At 38.2% G+C, this 11,109-nt stretch overlaps 1 protein-coding gene across 1 annotated transcript; it reads left to right on the top strand.

Moving 5' to 3' along the window:
- Positions 1-2,859: 2,859 nt before the first annotated feature.
- Positions 2,860-7,494, top strand: LOC118754945 (the record flags this gene model as incomplete). Its single annotated transcript, XM_036489810.1, has 4 exons — positions 2,860-3,406; positions 4,295-5,604; positions 5,666-6,491; positions 6,557-7,494. Coding segments are annotated over 4 exons (3,153 nt in total), but the record flags the coding sequence as incomplete, so codon positions are not given.
- Between the last annotated feature and the right edge of the window lie 3,615 nt (positions 7,495-11,109).

Raw genomic sequence — 11,109 nt, 5'->3', positions numbered from 1 at the left:
TTATTATACCCTACAAGTGCGCTAAATAATTAAGAAAAAAACACTTAATTTCGAAATCATGAACACGTCTTTTTCTTTTGTGTTGCCCTAGAGGAATAGTGTATTATATAATTAAACAAGTAATTTGTAGCAAAAAAAAACCGACTTCAACTCTCATATAAAAAAAATATATATATATTTATCTCATGATCCACTGATCGGATCTTTAACCAGACCACCTCTGAGACACTAGCTTTCCGATACAAAAAGAATTATCGAAATCGGTTGACGTGGTCCAAAGTTATGCGGTAACATACATAAAAAAATAAAAATAAAATAAAAATTAAAAAAATATTCCGACGAACTGATAACCTCCTCCTTTTTTGGAAGTCGGTTAAAAAGAAATGTAGATTGGCTAACCCTGTATGCGTACCTGTTTGCAATGTATTCTTAATAAAGAAAACACGAATTATATATCTGCCCTAACTTATCAGCCAAAAGCCTAGTATGGTAGAGCAATTGTAATTTCATGTCTCACTATGGCTTATTACTACGTACTATAAGAATTAATCTTCGACGAATATTTGAAGAGCAAACAATTTAACCATGTTGCGTCAATTGGTCTGTTGTGGTGCGATACAATTTTTTATTTTGTCGCATTTAGTTAGTGATAGTTGTTTTAATTTGTGCTAGCCATTTTTAGATATAACTTTTATTTTGGTTGTTTTCGTATTTTTTTCTCTTTTGCTTAATTAATATTGGTTGATACATATATATGTACTTACGAGTATTTTTGTAAATATTTATGTATAATATAAAAATTCCTTACAAGCCTACGAGTATTGCTGTAAGAATGACATTGCTACGATACACTTTGATAAGATATGCTTTTTTTGAACAAAAGTGTTTATCTTATCGCAACGCGCACAAGCAAAGTGTAAACAAGTAACAAAACTTCACACAAATGTGCGAAAATACACTTACCTGAGAGGCCTGTAGGAAAACTATTTAACCTACTTAAATTCTTAGCGTCTACATATGTACCGACTTCCCTTCCTATCGTTAAGCATTTCGTTGAGCGCTAAACTCAGCAGGTAACATTAAAACTAGTAACGAAGTTCCGTAAAAAGCTGAACACCCTAACAGGACAATTTTGGCTAAAATAGTTGCTAGTCTTTTGCAGGACAAATGAAAGACAGTAGGCAAGCCAATTTAAGAGAAGTTGTCCATTCTGCCACGAAAATTCTACCAACTTTCATGGTGAAAAGCTCTTTTAACAGAAAGCACTTGAGCATGTTCCAAATGGCGATGTACATATGTCATTTTTCTGGCGCTACTCCAACAGTCGCAACGTGAGCAAAGCACAGGCGTGCAGTTCGAGTGAGCCGAGGTACTCGGAGAGCGTATTTTTTTTACTTTTAAATTTTATTATTTAAAAAAGAAAAATATATATTTTTTCATTTCGTTTAAATTTTAGAAACGCATTTTATTTATTTTCTATTGATTTAAATTTTTTTTTTGTTTTTTTGTTATTTTATGGCCTTATAACAATTATATTCAACAATTTTTATGAGCTTGTGGCCGTTTTAAGTGAAAAACTTAATGTGGACAAGCAACAAGAATTTGAAAAAATTTTTCTTTTTTAATTTAATATTCTTTTAATTTTTAGATTTTATTGTTTTCAAAAGAATTAATTTAATTTTTAGAAACTTATTTTATTTATTTTTTTCTTTTAATTTTTATTTTTTTATCGTTTTGAAAACGATTTGTTTATTTAATTGACATTTTAGAAAACTTATTGCTAAAAGACAAACCAAATAGCCTCGTCTGCAGATCTTTTAATTAGGAAGGCTGTGGTGAGTTAAAAGGCAGTTGCCTGAATCGCCCTACTAGTCTGACTAATCGTGATTTATCTGAATTCTGTGACGCATTTATTGGCTCAGAGCCTTTCTGCGGCATAGGAAAAGGACACTCTCTAGCTTGGCCAAACAAAAAAAGAAGCTCAGGGAAATCACATCGGAAAAATTTCTATCCGGTACTGGGTTAATAGGCACACTAAACCTCCGTTTCGGGTCTACAATAGGTCTTAAGCGCGAAGTGCTCTATCTCCAACCAAAACTATAATACTGTTCGATTCGAGGGTTCGAGCAACATCTAAAAAAGACTTTCTGAAAAAGCACGCTAAATTTTTAAGGAGCATTATTAAGGATTCGATTAAATATTTTTTGTGCAAGTCCCTCAACCAGCAATAGGTTTCACTACTTTATTTTTTTCCTGCAAGGCATTTGCACATTTTTTGTTCCCATTTTGTTTTTGCTGCCATTATCGCTCTGTCGGTGTACGTCAGCATACGTTTTGTGACGCGTACAAAAGTTAAATTGCAAATTTTAATTTTTAACTTGTACTCAGTACCAAAAGTTTCTAGAGCCCTATTGTTGGCTTGTCAGTTTCAGCAAAAAAAAAGTGTTCGTTCGATACATACTGCAGTGCTGTGTTGGTTAACAAAGGCGGCATCTAACAATTGGTCAACAAGCTTCATACGTACATATCAGCCATTGAAATAAAGTGCTACGTGGTATTGGCCAATATTTGTAGTTATTTGCAAACGATTTTTAATTTTCTGAGCGCTTTTTCAAATTTACATATTTATCAATACATGCGCTACATGTATGCATATGCTTGTAAGTAGGTGTATTTGCATATTTGAAAAGAATTAGAAACTAAAAATATTTACACAATTGCATATTATGCAATGCCACTTCAGGCATTTCTATGTTTCCATGTCGCACTTGTTGTTGTACATACATACTGACATACAAGTATTCGTACTATTGTAACTAAATAATATTTCCTCTATTCTCTTTTCTTCTACTTTGGCCTTACAGATACGAGCTCTCACAAGATTTGTTGGAGAAACAAATTGAACTATTGGAGCGTAAGTACGGTGGCGTGCGAGCACGTAATGCTGCCGTAACGATACAACGCGCCTTTCGCCACTATATGATGGTGAAAAAATTCGCCTCAATTACCGCAATGGCCAAAGCTGAGAAGCGTCTAAGTCGTCGTGTATTAATAGTGTCTGGCGGTGGTGGTGGTGGTGGGACCGAAGATGGTCCTGCCTCCAATTCATCATTGTCCTCGGCATATGGAAGTGCAACTGAATCTCAGCTGGATATGATACAGCAACAGCAGCAACAACAGCAGCAGCAGCAGCAGACACAAATACAGGGCTCTACTTCACCGTATGCCGTCAACCAACAACAGCCGCGTGTTACCATCTTGGCTGGGCCACCGGGCAGCGTAGGCGTTCCAGCTGTGCCTATTGTTTCGTCAAATGCCATGTCAGCGCGCACACCACCCACGCGTTCGCTATCGATGCGCGAGCGCCGCCAGCAGGATGGCAGCCCTATACCGCGCAGTCAATCAGGTGAGTTGTTCGCTCTCGAAGTAAAAGTTGTGAAACTTTGGAGAAAATTTGAAAACTTTGAGGTTTGCAATAAAATTTTTGTTTTCTTTTTTTTAATAACCGTTTTGTCGGAACTTCGGCTTCGTAAATCGATTTGCGCGAAGTTGTAATTCAATAGAAATGGGATCTACTTTTGTTGATTGGAATTTATTTCTTTTTTTATATATATATTTTTTTATTGATCTTAATTTATTTTTTTATTATTCATTATTCAGATTACAGTGAAATCTCGATATAACGAATAACTCAATATAACCAACTTTTTGCGAGTCCCTTGAGAAAACCTCGTTGTTGAGATATTTTCCATACATAAGTGCTCCATCCTTCGGAATGTATTGACAGTTAAGATCCCGTTAGCAAAAGCCTGTTTATAACGAAGTGTCAACTCAAAAGCCTCTACATAACAAAATCTGATTATGTTCACGGTTAGAGTCCCGTTAAAAAAAAAAATGCTTAACTTTATTTATGACGAATTTTTTCAAAAATTTTGTAGTTTTCCTTGTATCGAAGTTTTGATATTCTATAAATACATGTAACTAAACTATACGGATATATGTAACGAAGCATTTGGTGCGCCATTTGAACTTCGTTATATCGAGATTTCACTGTAGTTTCTTACATCTTTAGCCTAAAGTCCGATTTTCAGTAATTTGAATTACAAATGAACAAAAAGGAAATCATTTTTTTTTTTTTGAATCTCTAGCCAGAGTTTCCCCTGTCATTTAATTTGGTTTTATTGTTTTATTCCATTTTATCTTATTGGCCTCGATTTAATTTGCCTCCTCTTTTTTTGTTAATACATTTCTTTCCAAACAAACCTTCTGACTTCTCTTTTCTCACCTCTTTTAGGTGCCTCTTCGGTTCCCATTGGCGGCGGCGGCGGTGGCTCTTCTGCCTCTTCGACATCTTCCGGCACGCTAGGTTCATCTGGCTCTACGCATCCACATGTAAATCTACTACACGCCACAGAGCCACATTTCTATGGCAGCCAACATCTGGCCACCCATTACTATCATGTGCCACCACACGACGCCAGTTACGGCAGCTCGGCGAACAATTCACATTTGGACGGAAGCTCGTTGAATACCTCGTGGGCGAGTGTTGCCAGCGTAGCCAGTGGCACGTCGCCCCATACCCCCTACTATTCGGCGGCTCAAATTTACATGCGACCAAAAGGCGCCCCTGGCAGCACCTCAGCCGAGCGCAAGAAGGTGCCCCCCGAGGTACCGAAGCGCACCTCCTCCATAGCAGCACAGCAGCATGCGCAGCATTTGGCCGCCCAGCAACAACACCAACACATGCTAATGATGCGCCAAACTCCGCCGCCACCACCCTCGTTGTTGCGTTCGAATGGGCTTTGTAAGAGCGCCGAGAATGGCAGTCTCACGTCTGTGCAAAGTTCGGGTAGTGATTCGAGCGTTACATCAGCCGATCGAATTGCAGTTAACAGTGATATTGGTTCGGATCGTTCGAATTCGCCGCAAACGTGGAAGCGTAACACGGCGCTGTCGAGCTCACAACAGTTCGTGCACAGCGGTGACTCGTCAGCCCCGACGGTCACATTTAGCCTCGCACACTCAACCGCTGGCATTGTAACAGGTGGTGTAGGTGGCGCCTCAGGCGTTGTGGGAGTGGTTGGCGCAGCCAATACAGCGGATGATCATGCTGTGTCTTCGCATACGACTGCAGCGCAGTACGAACAGCACGATCAACAGCAGGATCATCACTTGAATGCGGCGGCGCCTTTGCAGAACTACAAGGTTTCAGAAACGATACGCAAGCGACAGTATCGCGTCGGTTTGAATTTGTTCAACAAGAAGCCGGAGAAGGGCATCACATATTTGATACGGCGAGGCTTCCTTGAGAACACACCTCAGGGCGTAGCGCGCTTTCTCATCTCGCGCAAGGGCTTGTCGCGGCAAATGATTGGGGAGTATTTAGGAAACTTGCAGAATCAATTTAACATGGCGGTGTTGAACTGTTTCGCATTGGAGTTGGACCTATCTGGCATGCAAGTCGATGTAGCGCTACGCAAATTCCAAGCTTACTTCCGCATGCCAGGCGAGGCGCAGAAAATTGAACGGCTAATGGAGGTGTTCTCACAACGCTTCTGCCAGTGTAACCAGGATATAGTCGGCCGACTGAGGTCCTCCGATACGGTAAGTGGAGAGTATTCAAAATTCAAATTTGTATTTAATATTAACATTTTACACTTTACAGATCTTCGTGCTGGCCTTTGCCATCATTATGCTAAACACCGACTTGCATACACCCAATTTGAAACCGGAGCGCCGTATGCGCGTGGAGGACTTCATAAAGAATTTACGCGGCATTGATGACTGCCATGATATTGAGAAGGACATGCTCGCTGGCATTTACGAGCGCGTGAAGGCTAACGAATTTAAGCCAGGCAGTGACCATGTCACACAAGTAATGAAAGTGCAGGCCACTATTGTGGGTAAGAAACCCAACTTGGCGTTGCCACATCGACGCTTGGTCTGCTATTGCCGCCTTTATGAAATACCCGACGTAAATAAGAAGGAACGCCCTGGCGTACATCAACGTGAAGTTTTCCTCTTCAACGATCTGCTGGTGATTACCAAAATATTCAGCAAGAAAAAGTCCTCCGTGACCTATACTTTCCGCAACAGTTTCCCACTATGCGGCATGGTAGTTACGCTGCTCGATGTGCCCAACTATCCATTTTGTATACAACTCTCACAAAAAGTCGACGGCAAAATACTGATCACTTTTAATGCGCGTAACGAACACGATCGTTGCAAATTCGCCGAAGATTTAAAGGAGTCCATTAGCGAAATGGACGAGATGGAGGCGTTGCGCATCGAAGCCGAGCTAGAGCGGCAGAAATCGGCGCGCAATCGTACAGCCGGGAGTTCTGAGAACCGTGATAGTGGCGTAGCTGACGTAGAAGTGGGAGCATATCAGTCCACACCAGCTGGCGAGCTAGCACCGAATGCAAACGATGCCGCGCAGCAGCTGAAACGTAGCGCGCTCAGCAACAGTCTACTCGATATGCATGAGCAATGTAAGTTTTCACCTTTCCACTTTAAATCATTTAATGAACTAATCAAATTAATTTCCCCTCCTCAGTTGGCAACGAGAAGCCACAGCGTCGTGGCAGCGTCGGTTCCCTGGATAGCGGCATGTCTATTTCCTTTCAATCGACCACCACAAGCAGCGCTTCACGCGAGAACGCCGCCGTTATTGCAGCAGCCGCCAATGCAGCAGCAGCTAAAATGCGTTTCAATCTACCCGCTGGCGCCGCCGTGGCAATGGGGGGTAATGTAAGCGCTGCTATCGTTTATCCCAATGCTGTCGGCTCGTATGCTCACGCGGCAGCAGGTTTTGTCAGTCAACCGCACGCAATACTTATGCAGCAACAATTAGCAGCGCAACAGCAACAACAACATTTGCAGCACATACAACAACAACAACAACAGCAGCAGCAGCAACAAGCACATGCAGTTATGCAGAGCTCAATAACAGGACGCATGCCGGGCAGCGGGCGCGAGCGAAAATCGTCGCGTTCCGATGAAAGTGGGCGTTCTACTGAAGTGTAAAGAATGAAACAGTATGAGAGGGAGGGAAGCTGTAGAAAATGTATGTAAGCGAACTGTAGGGGAAGAGCAAATTTTACTGCAATTTAAAGGGAGTATCTTAACACAGCTAGGAAACAGCGCCAGGAAAGTTTAAAACTATTTGCCTTTTTCTTAAAAAATGGTTTTTGAAGGTGAAAACCTCTTTTGTTACATTATTTTCTTTGTAAATATTGGATTTTAGCAAATATTTTCAAGTATTTTCTATGGCAAGAAAAGTATATCACTTTTATAAGAGTCTAGTTTGAGCTCTTCGTATTCCGAATGATGCCTTGGATGCATTTAATTTAAGATGTGACAAGCCACTAACAAATGCGGTCACAAAATCAATAACAAATATTTACTTTTTGGTTGAGAACCTTAAGTTTTTGATAGTTTTAGTAAATTTTAGGCGCTTGAAATAATTTTGATTGTAACTAAAAATATGTAAATAAACATAATTGTCAATAAAGTAAATTAATGATTTACAAATTGAATAACTTACATTTTTAATTAACATATTTTAACCCTTTATTTTTCAATGCCAATTGCTTCCTATATTAAAATAAAGTTGTGCGTTATTTTTATTGATAGCAATGGCCTTTTCCGGTTTTCCAATGAAAATGGTGGCAAAACATTAGCATTCGAAAAATAAATGTCGCTTCTGATTAAAAAATAAAGAAATATAAAATATAAAATAATATATAAAGAAATAAATTTGTTGGTGAAAAATCGTTAAAGAACATGTCTCACAAAAGGATTGGCATTACACCCCAAAACCAGTGCCGAGTTTTTCAGTCTCGCAAACTTTACTAAAAATTAAGCGCTGCAATGACAGAAATCACGAAGAAATGTTTGGCATTTCAGGAATATCATAAGACGTTTAAAATTACTTTTTGAAGTGCATAACTTCGTAAATTTGTCAAAACATTGGCCAGTAGAAATCCAGCATTAGAACTTGTTAAAGCTACCTTTACACGGGTCGACAAAAACCGTCTGATCTGAGCCTAAGTAGACTTGCGTTCAAGTTCTTTCAGTCGACGCCAAACCAAAGCAACCCTGAAATGTGTGTCGGTTTGGCATTTTGAAATTTTCTCTTGGTTTCTTTAATAAATTAATCAAACATAAATTGAAGCAATTTAATTAAATTAATTTGATAAACAAATGTATTTGCACCATGCGACTTCTGTCGATTGGTCGACCAATGCTTTGGTTAGTCGATTTTATAGTCAACGGAAATCGACCCGTGTAAAGGCAGCTTAAGAATGGTCTATAGAGCAGTTAAATAAAATAAACTTTTTTAATTAAAAAAATTTTTTTATTGTAAACTAAGCCTTTTTTTTGGCAACTTATAATTTCAAAAACAAAAATGTAATTTTTTGTTTTTATTTTAGCTTTCGAAAACATATGGCCTTATTCATGCAAAAATAAAATTGATTTTGGCACGTTTTCTCAAGTAGCTTTTAAAATCTATCTGTCCTTCAAACATATTTTTTAGAACAAAATTTGTGTTTAAAGGGCAAAGAAATTGTAAAAGCTACTTGAGTAAACGGCCCCTAAAGAGTTTTATAAAGGGACATTTTAGTACAAATTTCCGATTTATAGATCATTTAAAGCAGGCATGCACAGCGCTGGCAGAACTCCACAAGCAAGTGCTTGACTGATTTAAAGTTTTCTTTAATTTTTATGAATTTGAATGTTAATTTTTGGCGAAATTGTTTTTTTTTTTGTAATTGGGCCAGCAGTGGTATTCTGACTATCGTTACGCTAAATTTTCATCACTAAAATTCTCTAAATGAAAAGCAGTAAGGTCTTAAAATATACTGCATGGAAAAGTAATAGCTGCAATGTGTAATCAGCCAATTCTGGCTGTGTTAGCGGCATGTAACTAGATGCTGCGTGTTGTTAGGCACGCCTGCTATACTTTTGGAGATATTTGGCGGTCAAAATTGGCAATAGCAATTGTTGGAATCCGGCTGCTGATAACGGTTATAAATGTTTTTATTTTTTTAATTTGTTCTTAAATGTACATCCTAATTAGAGCAATGAAAGTATATACGGTGTTATTTTAAAAAATTGTTTGCTTTTTCTATAAAATTTCAAATTTTACATTCAGGACGTTTTTCATTAATGGTGGATGTTCATATCATCGCCAATGCAAAAGAAATAAAGCTTTAGTTTACTCGTATTTGCATGCAAGCGCCTAAAATTTAACAAAACTATCACTTTCTTGCTATTAGATATAGAATGTATTTTTTTGTGGTCGCCACAGATTAATAATTCCCAATTCGTTGCCAAATCAATTGCATCGATTGGCAAGACACAGTTCGGAAATGTACATCGACGAGACGCATAACCCCGCTATAAACACGGATTTGTTGTCCATCGAGGAAACTTGATGAGCAGACCACCACCATAACAAATTAAATATGAAGCAACCGGGACGGTTGTAAAGTCTCAATGCGTTTATGTTCGAGGTTAACTAGACTAGACTGCGGAACTTTTGACGTTCAACCCATTCGCAGTACAAATTATTTCTGGTGTTACCAAAGACACTATGCTATTGCACCAATGCCTCAACGATAAAGTTTAGCTGCCGGTACTCTGCAGAAGTGAAGTTATCAGAATCGATGTACCATTTCACCAGACAAGGCGACTCAAGCACTCTTGGCAGCTATAATGGAAATGAAACTATCGGAGCTACTCATTTGCATCCGGGACAGTAACAGGTTTGACAGATTAGCTTCATACACGCCTTTCTAACCGAACCTATTCTTTTATATTTTTGATTTTCAAGATACTTTTAAAATTTATGTGTTTGAAAGGTAGATAAACTCTAAAAGCTACTTGAATTCTAATTCTAATGAATTGTACATATGATAACATCTCTAAAAATTTACAGCTTCGTAAAAGCCTCTGATCTACTTCGTCGTATCTAACTTGCCCTCATTCACCAGTCAGCCGAGAAAATGTCTCTTAGGCGATCACGCGATGAATTTATAAGTTTTATTTTTTAATGCCTATACTTTGGTAAGATATACTATGTACCCAGTCGGCAAAATAAGGAGCATTTCTAACGAACGCCTTCAGGACGGAATTGTTCTCTTTGGCAGCTTTGTTATAAGATCTTCCGAAAGCGCTGCCATTCGAAGGTAGGTTTCCATGGCAACGAAAGTCAAATAAGTATATCTTAACAGAAAGGCATACGTGAAGCTTTGTTTCCAATGCTACCAAAGTCAAATAAAAGAAAAGTCGCAGTAGGCGCCCATTTCTGTACTGCAACGTTAAAGTCAAACTGTTTCAGTATATTATTTCATATCAATTTTTCCCTTCTAAGGGAAGCGGAATTAGAACGCCTGGAAACTCTGGCCATTCCATACGAAATTAAAAGGGATAAAGAATCGAACGCGGAAGGCCTATCGCTTCAAAAGATCCGAAATAAAGGCTCCTGTAGGACCCCTTATTTTCTAATTTTGCCGACTGGGTTTTTTTACCGAATTCGTCGTAAAGGATTTGTTAATACATATTTTATTTCAAAGAAATACATTTAGGAAAGGTGGGATGTTGGTTGTAAAATTTATTCATACCAGAACATATTAACAACTTCATTAAAAGTTGCGAGATTTTCGAGACCTTTTGCAGTTTAATAGAATAACTATAATTTTGTAATTATTTGCCAAAAAAAAAACTATGTAAGCATATTTTGACGTATGAAGCCCCACTAGAGTGTAGCGTAGCAAAAAGTAATGTACTGCCGTTTGCGCAAGCGTTTTGTATTGTTTTTGTGGGTGGCTGATTAAAGATTATTTGTTTTGTTTATGCGTTTTAACGTAATTTTTTGTTTTGTATGTATGTATGTATACTTTATTTTATTAATATTTTCTTGATACATTATTGTTTAATGCATACAATTACTTATTTGTACTTGTGCGTAACAAAAAAAAAATAAAAAAACAACCGAAAAAATATCTAAAACAAAGTCAGTTAGACTTCCTTCTATATAAATACATACATAAATATGTAACATTAGCATAGATATAACTCGTATGAATGAACCGAACCCAAATA

Source organism: Rhagoletis pomonella, unplaced genomic scaffold (assembly GCF_013731165.1).
Source record: "Rhagoletis pomonella isolate Grant_MI unplaced genomic scaffold, Rhpom_1.0 Rhpom_scaffold_04957, whole genome shotgun sequence".
NCBI classification, from domain to species: Eukaryota; Metazoa; Arthropoda; class Insecta; order Diptera; family Tephritidae; genus Rhagoletis; species Rhagoletis pomonella.
Note: the sequence above shows the minus strand (reverse complement) of the source record. Positions and strands in the feature narration are given on the sequence as shown.